Raw genomic sequence first — 21,054 nt, 5'->3', positions numbered from 1 at the left:
ACAAAGTAGACAAAGTGAGTTTGTACCTATTTGCCCACTTGAGAAATGTAAGACTTCAAGGCCTTCCGGGTATGTGGTGTGAGTGGTCTGGGCAGCAGCATAGTAGTAGACCTGAAAAGACATTCGGTCAGTCGCCTCTGCTCCTGAGATGATGCCCCTAGAAGCAGCGCCCTGAGCATACGTACCACTCTTTCATCAGGCATGACCTGCTTCACGTCACCATTAAAAAACGTAACAGTGATGCTCTTCCCATCTGCACTCACTTCTTTCCGAGTTCCATTGGGAAACAGTATAACCCGGCAACCATTTTTATAAACCTTTTCTACCTAAAAAGACACAAGGTAAGATTTCCTCCTCAGACCATGCAACAGAGATACGAGGAATCCCCGCCTGTTTACCCATGTCCATATTATTACAATAAAAAGTGAAACACTTCCTAAAATCAGAAATAGAGAACACCTTTATTTCATCAGGGTCATGTTGTTGCTGTTCATATTTCATTTATACTAACAGAATTCACCTAAAACAAAACCTCTCATCATCAAGGTACCCTACAGGAGACTCAGAAAACATGGCTACTTCTTGAGGACTGAGGAGGATAAACCGTTTGAAAAACATGGCTACTTCCCTTGACTGTTTATCCCCCTCAGTCCTCAAGGCTAGCCTGAACTTTGGCCATATCCTTTCAATTAATGATCAAGATTGGGGTATATGAAACAGATCTGTCCCTTAGTCACCTCCTCCAAACACGTATCATTGATGTGCTTTTCACTCCTTTTGATCAGCCCCCCCCCCCCCTTTTTCCACTTAGAAATGTTTGTGAGGCCAAGACGGAGACCAGAGAGGTGGCTTACAGGGTAAAGGCACTTGCTGTCAAGCCTGAAAAACTGAGTTCAATCCTCAGGACCCAAATGTTGGAAAGGGAATACCAACTCCTGGAAGTTGTACTCTGACTCCCTCATGCCCACACAAATAACTGTAAGGCCAAGAACAAAGTTGTGCAGGCTGGTAACAGACCTGGCTACAGAAGAGTATTTCAAAGACCAGAGAAGAGAAAATCTAGGAGACCTTCTAGTTGTGTGTGATTTAAGAATGAAGATAAAGGGTGATATTCCTCCTCTTGTATATCACGAAATGTTCAAGCCCCACAGTCCTGAAGCAAAGCAGCTCCATAGCCTTCAAGACTCTAGTCACACACCAGAAGAGTCACTGATGGGCTGCATGCATAATGTTCGCCCCTGCTAGTGCAGTGCAGCATCGTATGACATGTTTGTGGTGAAGTGTCAGCCTATGCTGAGTTACCAAATAAAGTACATAATACTTGGTAACATAAAACAGCTATGTGCTGGTTTATGTGCTTTCTGTGCTATGTTCTCAGCACATACTCCTATATAAAAGGGTTTACATGAACTCTCATACTGTGTGTTTATATCATCACTGTCTCCTGTACTTAAGCTCATCTTGTATCACTTTGTTCAACTAGGCCCTCAGGACAATAGCTCTACCATATACATACCTGTGCTCACACACCCATATGTTCATACACAGACATGGCATGCCCCTGGCCTGAGGTAGATGATCTCATTTAGGTCTGTGTAAGCTCATTCTAAGATGTTCCTGTGATAACATAATCTGTAAGAATGCAGTTCGCAGAACAGTCCCTGCTATCAAGTGACACTCTTCTCAGAGTACAGACCCCTATTTTATGCATGGTTATTTGTATTATACCACATTCACTATTTTTTAAATGATTTATTTTTATGAGAATTGGTGTTTTGCCTGCATGTGTGTCTGTGTGAGGGTATCATATCCCCTAAAACTGTAGTTATAGACAATTGTAAGCTGCCATGTGGGTGTTAGGGATTGTGCCTGAGGTCTCTGGAAAAGCAGCCAGTGTTCTTAACCACTGAGCCATCTCTCCAGTCCCATATTCATTATTTTAAATTCATTTACCTTTCCATCAGGATGACTGATTTCTCCCTGGATTTCTTCCTCTTTTTCCTCTTTGTTTTTATATTCAAGATCTGGGAAGTTCACTGGTTCACAAGGCTCTCTGGGCAAGGCAGCCTAGAAGACAAGATACATTAAGCAGTTACAAGCTGTACCTACTAAATAAAAGCCATATTCTAAAATCATGTGTCCAGTGTTTGTTGTTATATAAAACAACATTTACAATGTTAAATAAAAACCCTCCTTTATTCCTGGTTTAGAAACTCAGCAAATCCATTTCAATTCTGAATAAAGTACGTTCACATATTTAACAATATAAAAAAATTTACTTGTCCTTTATCCGAGATGCCCAAATCACGAGGAGGCACAGACTTGGCTCTTTGAGATAGATTCCCTGTTAGAATGTAATTATTAGAGTTAGTTTTAATACATAATGAAAATATTTAATTTATTGGTCTGGGGGCCAGTGAGATAGCCTAGCAGGCAAAAGCCGCCAACCTTGAAACAGGAATCCTTGGGACCCAGTGGGAGGAGAGAACCAGCTTCCACATCAGCACAATGGTTCACACACACCCACACCAGACACAAAGCATTTCCTGTATCAGTGCTGTTTTATCTAACCCTACCTTCTTGTTTATTTATCTGTGTGTATGTGTGAGTCTTTCTGCCAATATACACTGTACTCAGGCATTCGGGTACCAAAGGAAGCAGGAAGAGGGCATCGGATCTCCTAGAGCTGGAGTTATAGGCAGTGGTGAGCTATCCAGGGTGGGTGCTGGGAACAGAACTTGAGTCCTGAGAGCTCCATCACTGAGCCATCCCTCTAGCCCTGCCTTAAGAGGTCCCAAACCGCCAGCTCCAGCAGTTCCATACAATAATGGATTTAGAAGACACCAACATCTGAAAGGTTAGTTTATGGACGATAGAAGAATGCAGAGGCTGGCTCTAAGTCCACCAGAGGGCACATGGAAGCCAGGGCTCTGGTGCCAGCAGGATGTTTCCTCTGTTTGCACAGGACACAAGAAGAATGGCATTCTTTAACTCACAGGGCAAGTGTACAAATTACATTATACAACTATAACTGCCACATCATTTCTAACCTTTAACTCCATCAGAGATGAGATACTTCTCCCTTTTTATAGGTGAGGAAATGAGACCAAGGCGGAGAGGATAAATTACTGTATCTCTAAGGCAGAACCAGAATTAGTGCCCGCCAGCTGATTACACCGAATTCTCTGTTATAATCTAACATGAAATTGAACCCTCAAACTATCTACAGCTGGACCAGGGACAGGAGCATGCAGAGATTTCTAGGTGCAGGCTCGTCTGCAGTACTGTACAGACAGGCGTGACATAAGAGGGGAGAAAAACTAGGTCACAAGTGGTCTTGAACAGACGGATTTCACAGGTGCTGTGGCTCATAACCTGATAAGGGAAAACTTAAAACAGGAGGCTAGAGAGATGGCTCAGCAGTTAAGACCCCGACTCAGTTCCCAACACCCACAGAACAGCTACCAACATTCTGTAACTCTAGTTCCAGGGGCTCCAGTGTCCTCTTCTGGCCTCTGCAGGCACCAGGCAGGCATGTGATACACATGCATACATGCAGACAAAACATCCATACACATACTTTTAACAAAACAAACGCCACCATGCAAGGAAAAAAGAGGCCCTGCAACATTAATAATTTTTGATAAAAGAGATAATGAGCAGACACAGGCCAGCCTTAGCTTCATAGCAAGTTCAAGGGTAACCTAAACTCTGTGAGACCCCATTTTTTTTAAGGGTTTGACAAGTAATAGACTAAGAAAAGATATTTGTGATAAAGGTAGATCAGAATGGTTAAAGTCCTAGATAAGTTATTTTCAAAAGAAATCCATGGCTGAGTTGAGTTGTAAAGCACCTGTCTTGAATACATGAAGCCCCGGGTTTCAATTCCCTGTAACTGGGGGGAAATTCATATAGCTAACCAGCAAAGGCAGTGGTGTTCAATGTAATTAAATAATCAGAAAAATGCAAATTAAAGCAATGATAACAAGAGTTATACATTTACCTGGCTGTTAAAAACTAAAATCTGACAGTGTTGAATATTGGGCAAGAGTGGAACCAGGTACTTTCCTAGCTATTGAGAGTACAAAACCAGGGCTGGTGAGGGTTCAGTAAAGAAACATACATACTGCCGATCTAGAGGACCCACGTGGAAGGACAGCACTGACTCCTACAAGTTGTCTTCTCAGTCCACATGTGTAGCTCACAAGCAACACAATAAATAAGTGTGATAAACTCTAAGAGTGTACTCGTATGTTTTGGGAATATTTTGGTACAATCTAGTGGCATTAAAGATATTCTTCTACCAGTTGACCAGTTAGGCCAGCACTTGCTATGTCCTAGAAAAAATATGTGTATTCCAGTTACAGACAAGAATGCCCATGATATTGATGCAGCACACACTGATTAATACAAGTGAACTTGTTGACACTGGAGAGACAACCCAACAGTTAAGAGCACTGGCTGGCTGATTTTGCAAAGGACCTGGGTTCAGTTCCCAGCATGCACCTGGCAAACTCATAACAATTACAGAAGGAAACAGTGTGAAACAATTTATCAATTGTATGGGCACAAAAAAAAAAAAAAAAATTGTATGGGCACATGAAGATTTTTGTTTTGTTTTTTGTTATTTTTAATGTTTGTTTCTTTTTCTAATTTTATTTATGTATGAAAGCTTTGCATGTATACCAACATGCAGGAAGAGGGTATCAGAGCCTATTACAGATGGTTGTGAGCCACCAGGTAGTTGCTGGGAAATGAACTCAGGACCTCTGGAAGAGCAGTCAATGCTCTTAACCTTTGCGCCATTTCTCCAACCCTGAGCACATGTAGTTTAAAAGATTACATGGAATGCTATTAGGAATTATCTGAGGAGTAGGACCAATAGAGAGACCCCTCCTAAAGAGATATACCCCCCTACACATACAGACACACAGACACAGTTCAAGTTTCTCCAGGAAATTTATGAGGTGGGGAAAGGCTACATACAGTACAGGCTCCAGCGGAGGAATGGGCCTCAGGAAGAGCACTCAGTTCTGACAGCTTATCTCACAACTAAATGAATACACGCATATTTCCTGGCTTTTGTGTATAAATGAATCCACTTTCCTTTACAAGTCTGTTCCCTAACTCCTTTTGAAACGGGAACTAAGGCAGCATCTTACATGCTGGTGATGCAGAGGCTCAAGATCATTTAATTCCTAGACTACAGTCTTCTCTCATCCTGCTGCTCCCATCCACCTCGCTCTAAGCCAGTCTCACTTGGCGGCCCAGACTGGCCTGAACCTGTAGTGATCCTCCTGCCGGTAGAGCAACAGGTGTGGTCACCACACTCAGCTCAGATTCTCTATAAGTTCTGAAATATAAAAGGGCCATGCAGCCTCTTACCTTGTGCTGGCAAATACTTTTTCTTATATTGTTCTACCTGGGCTCTTGAAGAAACATGGCTCTTTTGAAATTGAATAGATGAATTCTATAATATGAGACAATTTTAATATAATTATTAGTCTACATTTCATGTCACTGAGTAAAATTAACTCATTTACGAGCTGTTCATCTGCACTCCCACTTACCACAGTAGGCCAGGTGAATAATTGGTGGCTATCTAGGAACTCAAGACACACAGCAGACCTTCATATCAGCCTCTTCCACAAGCTGCCCTCTTGTCCCCACTGGTTGATGAGGTTGCTTGATACTTCCCCCATTCCCAAATTTGTCCCCATTACCAGCACTGTCGGGCTCTCCCTACCACCAATCTATGCTCTGTCTGGCCTTAGCTGGGACAATCCCAGAAGTTGCCACCATCAATTCTAACAATACCGCCAATAAACAGGTGCACAAATCACAAAGATTTAGACTGTGGGGTGGCCCACCAAACAGTTCACCAGGTATTCTTCTAACGAGTCAGGGTTGCTTCATAAAATGGTAAAGTATTTAAAGGCCAGGAGGCCACGATTTCTACAGCTCTTTTCCACTGCTTTGGCCACACACAAAGCATGGTGAGATGTTCAGAGCAATGGCAGTTTGGGGCTTCATCACACCCCTTTCATCTCTTCCATGATGAAGTACAGTGGAGGACAAGCGAATGCCTCTTCCTCTTCCAGAGTATTGTGTAGTGATAGTGATATTTCCTTTGTATTATTTTGTTGTTGTTGTTTTTCAAGACGGTTTCTCTGTAGCTTTAGGGCCTGTCCTGGAACTAGCTCTTGTAGACCAGGCTGGCCTCGAACTCACAGAGATCCGCACCTGCCTCTGCCTCCCGAGTGCTGGGATTAAAGGTGTGTGTCACCACCGCCCAGCTCATTTGTATTTTAATAAAAGTTTGTCTGAAAGATCAGAGTAAAACAGCTGCACTGATCAGCCTTACAAACCAGGCGGTGGTGATGCAACACCTTTAATTCCAGTAGCTACACTAGTTTGCCATAGAAACCAGGCAGTGGTGGTGCACACCTTTAATCCCAGGCCTATAGAGGAATATAAAATGGGAGGAGACAACTCTCTGTCTCATTCAGAGATTCCTAGAGACAGGATCGCCATTTCAGACTGAAGTAGAGGTAAGAGCCCATGGCTGGCTGTTTTGCTTTTCTGATCTTCAGGTTGAACCTCCAATATCTGTCCCTGGGGTTTTATTAATCGTACTATAGTACTGTATCCTGTCTTTTTAGATCATTCCTCTAAACTCTCTTCCAGTCAATGTTCACAGCCTAGAGCACACAAGGGCCTAACAGTCTCTTGATCCATACATGTTTGGTACATCCTCCACCTGTAGCCTTCAGCCTTCTGCTACAGCTTCATTCATGGTTCATGACAGTTACTCTTACACATTGCAAACCTGCATCGTCCTCCCCTGTGAGTAAGCATTCACCTTTGCCACAATCCAGCTCTACACCAAAAGAGCTCAACAACAACAGCAGTTATCATTTGGATGCATGGTCTCCCACTCACGTGGCCCCCACTGCAGCCACAAACCAGCCTTCCTGCTATCCTAGTTTGCTTTCTATGGTTGTGATAAAGACCGTGGCCAAACGCTGGGGGAAGGGAGTGGGGTGTCCTAATTACAGTCCACCACTAAGAAAAGCTACAGAAGGAACTCAAGGTAGGAAATGAGGCAGAGCTAGATCACAGAGGAACACTGCTTTCTAGCCTACTCTTCATGTAGTTGGCTTGCTTATATTAGTCAGGACCACCTACCCAGCAGTAGCCAGGCCTACAGTAGGCTGGGCCCTCCCTCATTAATCAAGTAAATGCCCACATCAACTAGCCTATAAGCCAATGTAATGGAAGCATCTTCTAAGGTTCACTTGTTCCAGGTGACTATAGTTTGGCCAGTATACCACCATAAGACCTTTGGTTTCCACTCAAACAACTTCCCCACATCTACCTTCTGCCTCCTCTTCCTTTTAGATCAGGTGAGCATGCTCCTGCTTTCCTGAGAAAGAGCTTCTGGGGATTTCCCACCAGCTGCCACTATGCATCAGCCTGGTCTGGGCTTGCCACAGACTATGCCTAAGCAGTGCCCTCTTCCCTGAGTGAGACTAACCTGTTCCTTCTACAGTAACAAAATCCTTGCCCCCAGCCACTACCTCAATCCCTTCACCCACGATCAGCGGCTCTACAGGAATCTTAAGCTCTACCATGTCCTTGCCTCTTTCCACAGTCAGCACTCCAGGGTTAGAGTCTTAATGTGCACATCTTTCTGGGCTTAGAAAATAACCTGGCCAATTTAGTCCTCAACAGGCACAGCAGGCCACTCTGAATCTCAAGGTACTGTCCCTTGACTCAGGACACCATGACGGCCTTCTCCCTCCCTGCTCTCTGGCCGGTCATCCTCCTGACTTTACCACTGCTTTATCACTAAGCCAGCTCTTTTCCACGAGTACCTCATGAAGCACAAATTCTAAATGTATCAAGTGTCGTCCCCAACCTGCACTTTCTCTAACAGCATCCAGGGCAGCACTCTACATGATAGCTAAGAGGCCTGCCATGTTTACCTCATCATTCCTGAGCACCATGGTAGTCTGAATAAGAATGGCCCCCACTGGGTCATATATATGTGAATACTTGGTTCCCAGATGGTGGAACTGTTTGGGAAGGATTAGGAGGTGTGGCCCTGTTGGAGGAGGTGTGTCACTGTGGATGGGCTTTGAGGTTTCAAAGTCCACTCCATTCCCAATGACCTTTTTCTGTCTCTTGCTTGAGGATCAGGATATAAAATCTTAGCATCATGCCTGCCTGTTGCCATGCTCACCACCATGATATTTGCAACTATGAGCCTCAAATTAAATGCTTCTTTTATAGGTTTCCTTGGTCACGATGTTTTGTCATAGCAATAGCAAAGTGATTAAGACAAGTGATAAACTAACTACACATCATCCAGAATTCCCTTCCTGAACAAATTCAAGTTGACATGTGAACTACAGTGCTTTTGACTTGTGCAGTTATCACCCCTAAACATTTCCTGACTTTTGAGTCTTGAGAGAGTCCTCCTGGATCTGTTAAACCCTTTGGATCCACCACTCCATTTCCTGGCTTTATGAGTTTAAATGGACACACATTTACCATCACCCTGATTTGGCAAAACCAGCTCCCCCAAACCTACCGTGGCGTCATCCTTGTTTGTGGCTGTCACGTACTGGGCCTTGGGGCTGCTCTCAATAGCCTCTGCTCTCTTCCAGGCCTCCAGTCGGAATCTTTCCATTACCTTTATCTCTTCTCGGAGGTCTGTATTCTCCTTGACTAGCATTTCTATCTGGCTTCTAAGGCGACCATGTGCACTTGACCATTTTGTCTCCTTCCTTTTCAGATCTTCCTGTAAATCTGTTATTTGCTGTTTCAGAGCCTCTCAAAAGAAAAGTTATTAGAATTAATGCAATGGGGAGAGTGTCAGCCCACCTCAGCAGGAGAAGAGGCCTAGACAGTAAATGACAGTGGGGTTTTCAGGAGCTGGGACGTGGACACTGTCAACAATGAGTGAAAAGCCAGGAGAAAGCAGAGCAGCACCGAGTGTGGTGTGAGGGAGCGCAGCACAACCTAACCACTAAAGCAGCAGCAGAGAAAAACGACGGGAACTCCTGCACAGAAAACTGGGGGATCCATGAGTGAGCCCGTCCAAAGGTGGGGAGTGACTTCTGACTGCTCGGTCAGTTCCAAATTACATCCCTCGTTCAACGCCCAATCCCCTCGCACTATGCACTTGACTAGTCTTTTAAAAATACTGTCAGCCAGGCGTGATGGTGCATGCCTTCAATCTCAGCACTAGGAGGGCAGAGGCAGGCAGATCTCTGTGAGTTCGAGGCCTGCCTAGGCTACAGAATGAGTTCCAGGACAGCCAGAGCTGTTACACAAAGAAACTCCATCTCGAAAAACTGGAAAAAGAAGTAATGAAAATGAAGAAAATGATGGCAGAATGTGGCTCAGCAGTGAAGTGCTTGCCAGGCAAGTACAAGGCGCTGGGTGTGAACCCCAGCAGCACAGTGAGAAGTGTAGGGAAGGGAGGGACAGGAGTGGGGAGCGCTGGGAATATACTCAGAAGCAGAACACTGGCCCATAGAGAGCCTAGGTTCAATCCCAAACAGTAAAAAGAGGAAGAAATGAGCTCTTCTAGATGGAGTAAGTGAAGTAAATGAACAAACTGCAGGGGTACGCACGGAAATCAAGACTAGAGTCAGGACAGAATGTTATCAGTGGTGTGGAAACTACAGCAAGGTCGGAGAACAGCATACAATAGTCTACCAATACTATTGGCAGGCCATTTCATTGACTGAGCACAGAGTGGCTGAGAGTTGAACTAGGATTATTAGGGTTGGCAGTGGAGAGAGCCCCAATGTTTCCCAGCAGAAGGGAAAGTGCTCCTCTTGTACCCTGGAGACTAGTGAAGCAGGCTCGCCTCACAGGGCTGAGACGTGGCTTTCAGTGCCTGCCTGGTTAGTGTTAGTACCTCTACTTCATAAAATCGAAAGGGAAGGAACATTGTAAGGTTCATTCATTCTGTGAAACCAGTATTACTCTGATACCAAAACCCATACAAGCACAAAGCAAAAATTCACATTTATGTAGTTTCAGGCCCCATCTTGGATTTCAGGATCCTCAGTGCTAAGGATTGAGCCCTGGGGTTTAAGAATGCCAGGCAAGTGCGGAGTTAGATCCTCAAGCTTGAAAATTCTCAATAAAAGTATATGCCAACCAAATTAAATAATACTTTAAGGCTATACAATATGATCAGGCTGATTTCATTTCAGGGGTCCAGGGGTGGTTAAATATATAAATTCATAAATGCAATACAACACATAAATAGATTCAGGAACAGAAATCCCATGTTCGCCTCAATGGATACAGAAAGTCTTAGACAATATTCAATATCCTTCATAATAAAATCCCTGAAGAAACTAGGAACAGAATCCTAGAGCAATAAGACAGGAGAAATAAAAGTGATACAAATAAGGAAACAATTCAGTTGTCTCTCTGTGAAGAAAACATGAACCTATCTAAAACCCTAAAGCCTCTACTTGAAAACCTTCAGATCTAACACATTCAGCAGAGTTACAGGATATATAGTCAATAGACAAAATATAACTAATTCACTAATGCATTAATCTCATTCACTTGGGAACTTGGCAGAAATCAGGAAAACAATCTGGTAAAATAGTGCACGTATGTATGTATGTATGTCAGAGGCTGTGGAAATATGCAGCATATGGCTGTATATTTGAATGACTGATGAAAGTTGATCCTGTCCAGGAAGGTCTGCAGGACCACTGACTCTGGAAACTTGCTCACCTTTGCTAAGGCTGCTTGGTGTCTCCCCAGTACCTGCATTGTAGTGTGTACTCTCATGTGATGTGTATACGTAATCTCACGATTGCATCTCAGTTTTATGGGCACATGTATCTGTGGGTGATCAGGAAGATGACTTCTCATTTAACTATATAGTTTTGATGTATTTACTATTTATATTATATACTTGAATATTTACTTCAAGTATATAATGAAGTATATACTTGAAGATGCTTCATAACTGAATCTATTTGTCCCACAAGGATTGTAGACACTTAAAAGCCTGCCTTGTTCTTTTGCTCAGACTAAGTTAGCTCACTTTCACCTCAATGATGTGGGAGTGATTTCTTATTAATAAAGAAACTGCCTAGGCCCCTTGATAGGCCAACCCTTAGGTGGGTGGAGTAAACAGAACAGAATGCTGGGAGAAAAAAGCTGAGTCAAGGAGTCGCCATGATTCTCCCACTCCAGACAGACGCAGATTAAGATCTTTCCTGGTAAGCCAGCTCGTGGGCTACACAGATTATTAGAAATGGGTTAGATTAATATGTAAGAGCTAGCCAGTAAGAGGCTACAGATAACAGGCCAGGCAGTGTTTAAAAGAATACAGTTTCCCTGTAATTACTTCGGGGCATAAGCTAGCCATGCGGGCGGCCGGGTGCCGGGGACGCAGCCCGCAGCTCCTAACACTACACCTCAAAACAAATTCAAAACTAGACTAAAGCCTTTCTGTAAATGGATCATAAGTTTGGAACTTTGCAGCTATGCACAGGGTCAGAGTCACAGATATCTAACCAGGTTGCTACACAGGAAGCCGAGACAGTGGGATCTCAAAGCCAGTGTGGACTGTGCAGTGAAATCCTGTCTTAAAAGCAAATATATAATAAAATAAAATCGTAAGTAATATACGGTGTATAGTAACTAATGCTGCAGGTATGGACATGGGATGACATTTGTCAGATGACATGATGGCATTGCCCCTAGGTTCCATGCAACATGGGGAAAAAAGAAAGCATAGGCTGGAACCCACAGCACTAATATGAAAAGTACTGAAAACAGGTGAACTCACATTTTATGCAGGAAATAGCGGACAGCCATGTGAAACTGTGGTGTTGAGAAGCTGAGGTTGTTAAAGTGTAATATATTTACTATGTTTTTATACTTAGCTAAATGAGTTTTCTCCTTAGAAAGCTTTGTATGTGTTAATGTATAGCATATCATCTGGTTTTCCCAGGTTTATAGTTCTAATAAAAATTCATGCCAGGCGGTGGTAGTGCACACCTATAATCCCAGCACTTGGGAGGCAGAAAGAGGTGGGTCTCTGGCCGGGCGATGGTGGCGCATGCCTTCTTAATCCCAGCACTCGGGAGGCAGAGGCAGGTGGATCTCTGTGAGTTCGAGACCAGCCTGGTCTACAGAGCTAGTTCCAGGACAGGCTCCAAAGCCACAGAGAAACCCTGTCTCGAAAAACCAAAAAAAAAAAAAAAAAAAAAAAGAGGTGGGTCTCTGAGTTCAAGGCCAGCCTGGTCTACCAAGTGAGTTCCAGGACACGCTCCAAATCTACAGAGAAACCCTAAGGGGGAAAAAGGGCATTCATGGAGTTGGAGAGATGGCTCAGTAGTTAAGGTCACTGGCTGCTCTTCCAGAGGACCAGGGTTAGATTACCAGAACCCACATGGTGGTTCACAACCATCTCTAACTCTAGTCCCAGGGGTTCTGACACCCTTTACTGATCTTCAGGGGCTGCACATATGTAACACACATACATTCATGTAGGCAAAACACTCATACACATAAAAATATATAGTAATAAAAGAAATGGATTTATTCTTTTTAACTGCTCCTTTCCTCTGATCATGCCCATGTCCACCTCTGGCAATGCAAAGAACCATTATTTGCCCTGTCATTCTGTAAGTTTTGGAACTAAAGCCCTAGTTAGTATGTGGGCATAAATGACTATGAATGAAAAGAACTAGCAGAGGTCACTGTGTGGTCAAAATGAGGGCACAACACGGAACTGGGGCACATTTGAGTTCTGGCTTCTGAGTTGCACAGGATCTTTCAGGAATTCTGCTAGTCTAAAGGACTGGTGACTGTATCTCTCAGAGTCGGACCGAGATGTTCGGATGCAGTGTTGTAGACACCCAGTTTTCTCCCCACACCCCCTTCTTGAGGTGGGGTTTCACCCTGTACCCTTTTTACCTTGACCTTCTAAGGACTAAAATTAGTAGCACACATGATAGCCAGCTCACACTTTTTCTCTGAGACATCAAATAGCTCTAATGGGTCTCTTACAAGATTGCCATCTTTGTTAGCCCTTGACTGTGCTGTAGAACCAGATACCTGTATTTCTTCACGCTCCTTCTTATCTGGAAATGTCCTTGCAGCTGCTGTGTACTTTTCAAAGACCTTGCGTTCCTTTTGTAGTTTCCTTGTCTCCTCCTTCTTATACTCTTCTATTCGAGCCAGTTCTCTTGCCTTTTGTTGCTCAAAGTCAGCAATTTCTTTCCTACAACAACAAGCCAGGATGTCATGGGACAGTCTCAGTATAATGATCCGTGTGTACCCAAGTGTGATAATATACACCTTTCTTTCTAGCATTGGGTGGCACAGGGTAGATCCCTTGAGTACCAAGAACTAGCCTGAGCAACAGTGAGACAGACCTCTGTCTCAAAACTAAAGGCCCTGATGCTAAATCCTAAGGCCCTATCACCAATGCAAAAATAAAAATAAAAATAAATGCCATCAAAATGGAACCCAGGGCCAGCCTGAAAGTTACTGATCCAAGTGAATCCACCTACAATGCACTGGCCTCAAAGATTAGCCAGTACGCTTTCCCTAACATTCATTCAGCAAGCATCTACTAGGTACCTACTGTGAATCTACAAAGTAGGACACCACAGCCTCTTACATGCAATGGAAAAAACAAACAGTAATAGCGCCAGCAAGATGGCTCATCAGCTGAAATGCTTGCTGCACAAATCTGACGACCTGAATCAGATTCCATGGTGGACGGAGAAAACAGATTCCTGAGAACTGTCCTCTACCACACTGGCCCCATGGCATGCCTAAGCCTTGCAGTCTCACACACACAACACATACATGATACACACAAGTAATAAAAAGGAAAATAAATGTTTGAAACATTAGAAGCAGTAAGGAGAGAGCCAAGAAGCACCACATGTACACAGAAATGCTATGAGGAAAGCTAGTGGAGCAGGGAACTGGAGGAACTGTCCTTCCAACCTAAACCAAGCCAAGAGGAGGCAGCAACCTCAGAACTCTGCGGTCTACTAAAGGTGCATCAGGTATACACAGCTGAAGAAAGCCAGGGCTGGAAATCAGTTGCAGTATTCTCTAGGATCTACTAGTAACCCCTTTTATCCCAGGCCTCTGGCAGACAGTTCTAGGAACTGTCATCCATCTGGAGGCACCCTACTGGTGCCAGGCTGAGAAAACTAGAGGCCATGTGCTCTGATCTGCCCCACAACTCACTGAGGAGCAGGCAGAGCCAGACCCATGTTTCAGCATCCTTCCCAGGGAAGCTTGTTGAAGGACTGTAGAGACAGAGCAGCTCATGGGGGTCAAGATGGCTAACTAGAAGCACCCAGCACTCACCTGCTTCTCCACAAAGAAGAACTAAAGCAGCGGGTATATTGCTCACTGAGTGAGCAATCACAGAACACTGGAAATCAGCAGGAGAAAAATGGTCACCTGGACCAGGCAGGTGAGACTGCTCAGAGGGGAGGGCGCTTGCTACTAAGTCTGACAACCTGAGGCTGATCCTCAGGACCCACACAGTAGAGACAAGAGCTAGTTCCAGTACAGGCCCCAAAGCTACAGAGAAACCCTAACTCGAAAAAAAAAAAAATGTTTGGTTTGGTTTTTGAGACAGGATTTCTCTGTGTAGCCCTGGCTATCCTGTAACTCAGTCTGTAGACCAGGGCTGCTGGCCTTAAATTCAGAGATCCTCCTGCCACTGCCTCCCGAGTGCTGGGATTAAAGGTGTGTGCCACCACAGCCAGCAATAAATATAAATTTAAAAATTCATTTAGAAAAGGAAACCTTGTAAGATGTAGACATCTAGAACAATGGTGTAACAAAAACAAAATACCCTGCTATTACTATGACTACCCCAGTTTCACAGACAAGGACTCTGTTCTGCACTGGGTGGGTGAGAGAGGCCCAGCAAACTCAAGCATATAGATGTTCCCAGTACTACCTGCTGGCAAGTTTCAGTTTCCACAGGCTTATAATCCACTAGATACATAACCTGAAATCTGTACAGCAGTACTGCTTTGGAAAAGGACATCATATCTCCCAGAGAGCCAGAGATTCCCGTCTGTTCCCACAGACATTGTACTACACTGACACAGCAGCAGCTGCCTCAGGAAACAAAGCTGGCCGGAAGAGTGGCTGACTCAAGCCCAGAGTGCCCCATAACGCAGGAGACTGCTGTTTACACAGAGGGGATATACCCTTAATTAAAAATATATTGATAGAACAGAAAGTTGTCCTTTTTTTATTTATACTTGTTATTTAAAGTGATCAAAACTTCAAACACAGTCTTAAAGAAACAAATCATTGTATTTTCTCTTCTCACAGATAAAAACTTACCTCAGTTTTTCCAAGGCACTTTCTCGTTCAATTCGAAGTTTAGCTAAAGATGTATTCTCAGCTTTAAATTTTTCTATTTCTGATTCCAATTCAATAACTTTCTCTCTCAAAACCTGAGATCGAACACTGTCACCTATAAAAGAGACGATAAACTCTGAACTTTACAGGAGCCTTACAACAAACACTGGCTATCTGTGAACACTAGAGCCAAGAAGGTTTATCACTGAACCTGTCATCATATTGCAGAGGAAACAAAACTTCAGACAGCAGAGGAGGGAACAAAGGAGACCTAGCTTTCTAAAAGAAAGCAGTTTAGCCTTAAGAAAGAACCAAGGTGGGCTGCTGCATACCTGCAGTCCTGGCACTCGGGAAGCAGAGGCAGGAGGTACTGTAAGTTCAAAGCCAGCTTGTTCTACATAGTGAATTCCAGATCAACAAAGGACTGTTATTACAGGTAAAAAGAAACTAACATGAGATCTTAAGGGATAATCAATACCCAAACTAAAATGTAAGCTTCATTATTATACCAAAGAAACACAGCTGAGCATGGGTGTACACCTGTACTCCTAGCACTCTGGAAACGGGGGGGGGGGGGGACGACGATAGGATTGCAAATTGAAAGGCCGCTTGAGGTACATAGCTAGTCCAGGTCAACTGGTCACCATCCTGTCTCAGACACACACGGGACGGGGAGGGGGGACAAATTCAGATTTTTCCTTCACCCTTTAAGACTCAGTTTCCATCTGGAGTCAATCTTGACTTAAAAGTCGAGTTCAAGCTGGGCACTTTCCAATAACCTTGAGGGCTGTAAGAGACTTCTGATTTAGCCCATAGGAAAGAGATTTTGGCCATGAGAAAGGAACTCTATCTAGTAGAAAGAACACTGCTGACACCAAACCTCAGGAATGTCAAGACAGAAAGTAAGGCTGCTTCCCCTCACCCAAGGACAGGAATGGTCTTGTGGTTAGACATTGACTATGCTGTGCTTTGTTCTGTCTTTGCATATAAGCAAGTTCTGAAATAAGCTCTGGACTGTTTGGCTGTTTCAGCATGACGGAACAGACCTCCAGATTTTATCCTGTGTTTTCTGTCTCAGTTTCTTTTATCTGACATTTCCTTAGCCTTAATGTCCCCCCAACCCAGGAACCCTAGCTGACTTTGTGGGAGCAAGCTCCTACAATCTAGTTTGCTATTTTAAAAGTAAATAGCTAAATTTTTAAAATATTTTTATTATTTTAAGTTATATGTAGGTATGTATGTCTATATGTAGATATATACATGTGAGTGTGGTGCCCACTGAGGCCAGAGGCATCAGACCCTCCCCAGCCCCCAGAGCTAGAGTTACAAACAGTTGTGAGCCACCTCATGAGGGTGTTGGAAACATCCTTTGGGCTCTTTGTAAGAACAGCTGTGCTCTTAACTGAGCCATCTCTCTCCAGTGAAGGCTTTTACCCTTCAGCTTCAGCAATCAGTTCATCACTTAGTTCTATACCCCTGAAAGATACATCTGTAATATATGTCCCCATTCATAAGAAAAGCACATAGGAAAAGCACCTACACGGAAAACCCCCCCAAACAGCATGGAATTTACCTTTGGAAATTTTAGCTATAAATGTTTTGCTTTGTTACATTTTTAAGCATTCAAATTTCCTACAAAAGTATTATTTTTATTTCAAATTGGTTAAATTATAATTTCTGTTTAAACCATCCAATACTTTTAGCTAGATATTTATAGTTTATGTGTATGTTAAAATAATCTTAAATTTTTACCTTAAACAAAGGGTAAGAAAAGATGACTCAGCTGTTAGGAGTACTTGCGACTCTTCCAGAGGATCTAAACTTGGTTCCTAGCACCCATTCACAACCACCTATAGTATCAGCTTAGGGGACTGGATACCCTCTTCAGGCCTTCTCGGGCACCCACATAAATATGGAATACACATGATGTGGGATTTCCCTCTGTATGCTGTGATTACCATTAATAAAGAAAGAAACTGCTTTGGACATATAGCAGGGCAAAACTGAGTTAGGCAAGGAAAACTAAACTGAATGCTGGGGAAAAAAGGGAAGAGCCAGAGAGAAGCTGGTAAGCCACAGCCACGTGGGGATACACAGATTGATAGAAATAGGTTAAATTAATATGTAAGAGTTAGCTATTAGCTAGAGCTAATGGCCAAGTATTAATTTAATTGATACAGCTTTTGTGAGATTATTTCAGGGCTGAGCAGCTGGGAACCAACAAGCAGCCCCCTTCTTACAACATACACACACAATTCTTTTTTTCTCTAAGAAGCATGTTTTCATTTCTGTAGAAATAATATTCTAATACATACATACTCATATATACACTTTTCTATGTGTAGATTGTTTCAGAATGCATAAATGGGATGCATGGTAATGTTTGTGCCACCATGAAAGGGGGTAAGGCCAAGTATAAGGAAGGGAAAAACTGTAAATTTATAGCATACTCGCATACATACACAGACACACTGCACCTTATCAACAATTTAGAATTTCTCAGTTTCAGTTCCTAGCAGCCAACTACAAGTCACAAATTTTTTTTATTTATTTATTATGTATACAATATTCTGCCTGTATACCTGAAGGCCAGAAGAGGGCGCAAGACCTCTTTAAGGTGGTTGTGAGCCACCATGTAGTTGCTGGGAATTGAACTCAGGACCTTTGGAAGAGCAGGCAATGCTCTTAACCACTGAGCCATCTCTCCAGCCCAAGTCACAAATATTTGATGGACAACTTCTGAAATTATTTTTAAGCTATACTCCATTCTGAGTAGCAGTACAATGTCACACTGAAACATCACCCTTCTGTTCAGTGTACATCCGTGCAACTCACAAAGTCACTTAGTACCAAGATTAGGGTATCAAATCACAGTTGCAGAATTGCAATGTCTACATTTAAATATGTATGGCCCCAAAGGACAAGGGTAGTGGTACTGGCTGTAGGGCCCTGATCTGCCCTTATTCCTGGGGCGCATCTCGAGGACAATTTCTGGTCAACATGACCAAGCATTCAGCCCTTATTCCTGGGGCACGTACAGTTTCTAGTCAGATGACTAGCATTTGGTTAGTTCCTGTATTTCCCCTGCCCCACCTGGTTAAGCATTCTGCTGGTTCCTGTATTTCCCATGCCCCACCTGGTGATTAGCTGCAGGGCATTCACTCCATTGTTGATATGGTAATTTCCTACCTGCCTGTGCAGGGGTCCTTGCAGTTCGGTAGATAAGGACTTTCCCAAGTCTGAATGAAACGGCATTCGCTCGATCTCCTATCGAATGACCCTGGTCTCTCGGTGTCTTCTGTTCAATCTCCAGGCCCTAACTCGACTCGCGTTCGGTACAGTGGCGCGCGAACTGTACCGAGGGTGTTAACACCAAAACCAGGTGTTACAACTGGCAACTTGACTGTGCCAAAGATAAGCTACATGAAAATGATATGGACATAAAAAGACAAACTACAGTGCAATGGCCTGTGCCTGTAACATTTTCTCATGCCGTGACTTACCTGGTGGTTGGTCTTGACTCATGTTTAACTTGGGTTCATTTTCCAAGTGTGAATCTATTTTGGGCTTTGGTTTCAGAGAAGGGAAGAATTTCACCATCAAGTCAGATGGAGGAGGGGGGCTTCTGCTCCTGTCAGACTTGCTGAAGTCCTCTCCCTTCTTGACTGGCGCAACCTTCCTTCTGATTGTTTTGTCCAGAACACATACTTCACTCTTACTGTGGTACTGTGTCTGGGGTGTATCATATATGGCTTCATCTCTGAGAATAACATTATGTTTACATGAGTTCTCCTCAAGGTCTGTCCAAGATCTTTCATCATCAAAGTCAATTTTACTCACATCTTGAGATGAGGGGAATCTTGATGGCTCAGATACTTTATTTTTCAGGCTTTCGACTATGACGGACTCGTCACTGCTATACTCTTTCTCAGACAGGTCCAGATCAGCATCTCTCCATTTATCTTCTTGAGTCCCAGTGTCCCTAAAAGGTCCTTTAGCACTGCAGACTTGTGGGCTGTCCTCTTTGTTGCTGAGGACCCTGTCCCCAGCCTCGGGGGACGGTTTTATGGTAACATCAGGCTGCTCCTCAGAGTCGGTGCTGCTCTCACTGTTGGCAGCATCGTCGTCACTTGCACCCCAGCAACGCTGACTTCCACAAGGGCTGGTTTGGAAGGCTTTCTTACCAACTTCCCAGGATGGTTCCCTCGAGCCATCAGCTGAGGACCCTGGCCCCGGTGGCAGGAGTATGGCCTCACTCTTCCTCTCACAGGCAACATTATCACTGTGGTTCCTCTGTCCACTGGGATCCATCTGATGTGCCTTCTCCTGCCGCACAGCTTTGACAGGAGTAGAAGACATCCTGTGACCTCTGTAGAGCTGTTGATCCCTTTCTAAGATTTTCAATACAAATGAGGAATTACTAGAAAATGATATTTCATCAGCAGCCCGTTCCAAAAATAAAAATTCATCTAATTCCAGGTTTTCCTTTTCTTTTTCTCGTTCCCAATTCTCTAACTTTTTCTGAAGAGAAATGTCGAGGGACGATTCTGTGTCTTTCCCTGTCTCACTTCTCAGGCTCTTAGAAGTCACACCGTCATCTGGCCCTGTGGAAAGAGGAAGTTTCTCTCTCCCCTGTGTCTTGTCCCGCATCTTGCAGCCAGCATCACAGGACTTTATACATGCGGGTACATTTTCCTTATTATTAGCCTGTACATTTCTTTCTAATTTGATCTGGTTTCTAAGTTGTCTATCACATTTCTTCCCCATCTGTACTTTTGGTCCTGGTGGAGAGAGACTTTCCCTCATGTTGATCTTGGTCACTTTGGATTTCTGACTGAGTGGGGCAGAACCAGCCTTGGTTCTGGCTTTACTGTCCTTTTTAACAGTGGGAGTCTCTGCACACACGTCTTTATTTATAAGAGCAGTTTTCCTCGACAAGGGTTGTCTATCTACTTTACATACTGACTGGTCCTCCGGTGGGCTCTGGCTATTCACTGGTTTACTCTCTTTTCCTTTTTGAAACTTAGATTTAGCATTAGTAAACCTAGCTAAACCTTCTCCTCGTTTTAAAAATGGTTGCTTGGGTTTTGCTTTCGTTAGCAATGGTCCTTCCGCTTCCTAAAGTAAAAAGACAAAATCCAATGAATGTGCGTACACAAGTGATCTCAGTCATTCCCAGAGCCAGTCACCACTGGGAACCACCACCACTTCATGGAAACAGCACTACTCACCTGCAGCCGCTTCCGTTTCAGTTCTTGCTCCTCCAGTCGAATCTGCTCTTCTAAGTAGTCCTCGAACGTCTGTCTCTGTTCTCTAATGGCAGCTTTGATGGGCCTGGTCATAAGACAAATGGCATGACACTCAGCTTACAATGGGAGCAGTTTATACTCTGTAGCACGATACAAACACAGAGACAGATATTGGTGCAACCTGAAGGTCAGAAAAGCAAAACAGCCAGCCACTTCTTACCTCTATCTTTGTCTGAAATGGTGATCCTGCCTCCAGGAATCTCAGAATGAGGCTGTGTGTGTGTGTGTGAGAGCTGTCTCCTCCCGTTTTATATTCCTCTCTAGGACTGGGATTAAAGGTGTGCACCACCACCACCGCCTGGTTTCTACAGCAAACGTGCAGCTACTGGGATTAAAGGTG

The 21,054-nt window shown here is 43.7% G+C and overlaps 1 protein-coding gene across 4 annotated transcripts in view; it reads right to left on the bottom strand.

Moving 5' to 3' along the window:
- Positions 1-21,054, bottom strand: part of Cenpj (centromere protein J) — a 48,083-nt gene that overhangs the window by 3,446 nt on the left and 23,583 nt on the right. For 3 of the 4 annotated variants that reach the window (XM_050129115.1, XM_050129116.1, XM_050129114.1), the window contains 10 exons: positions 20,637-20,739; positions 18,909-20,523; positions 15,388-15,520; positions 13,114-13,279; positions 8,597-8,836; positions 5,386-5,470; positions 2,280-2,344; positions 1,954-2,067; positions 186-326; positions 27-111 (listed from right to left, as the gene is read on the bottom strand). In XM_050129115.1, coding sequence (XP_049985072.1) covers positions 27-111; positions 186-326; positions 1,954-2,067; positions 2,280-2,344; positions 5,386-5,470; positions 8,597-8,836; positions 13,114-13,279; positions 15,388-15,520; positions 18,909-20,523; positions 20,637-20,739 — 2,747 coding nt within the window. Of the gene's footprint in view, positions 1-26; positions 112-185; positions 327-1,953; positions 2,068-2,279; positions 2,345-5,385; positions 5,471-8,596; positions 8,837-13,113; positions 13,280-15,387; positions 15,521-18,908; positions 20,524-20,636; positions 20,740-21,054 lie in introns of those variants that run through there. The other variant, XR_007589645.1, reaches the window with a different exon arrangement.

The sequence above is a fragment of the Alexandromys fortis genome, unplaced genomic scaffold, assembly GCF_014885135.2.
Source record: "Alexandromys fortis isolate MF-2015 unplaced genomic scaffold, M_Fortis_MF-2015_v1.1 scaffold_308, whole genome shotgun sequence".
Lineage (NCBI taxonomy): Eukaryota > Metazoa > Chordata > Mammalia > Rodentia > Cricetidae > Alexandromys > Alexandromys fortis.
The sequence above is the reverse complement of the archived record's forward strand: the minus strand, read 5'-3'. Positions and strand labels throughout refer to the sequence as shown.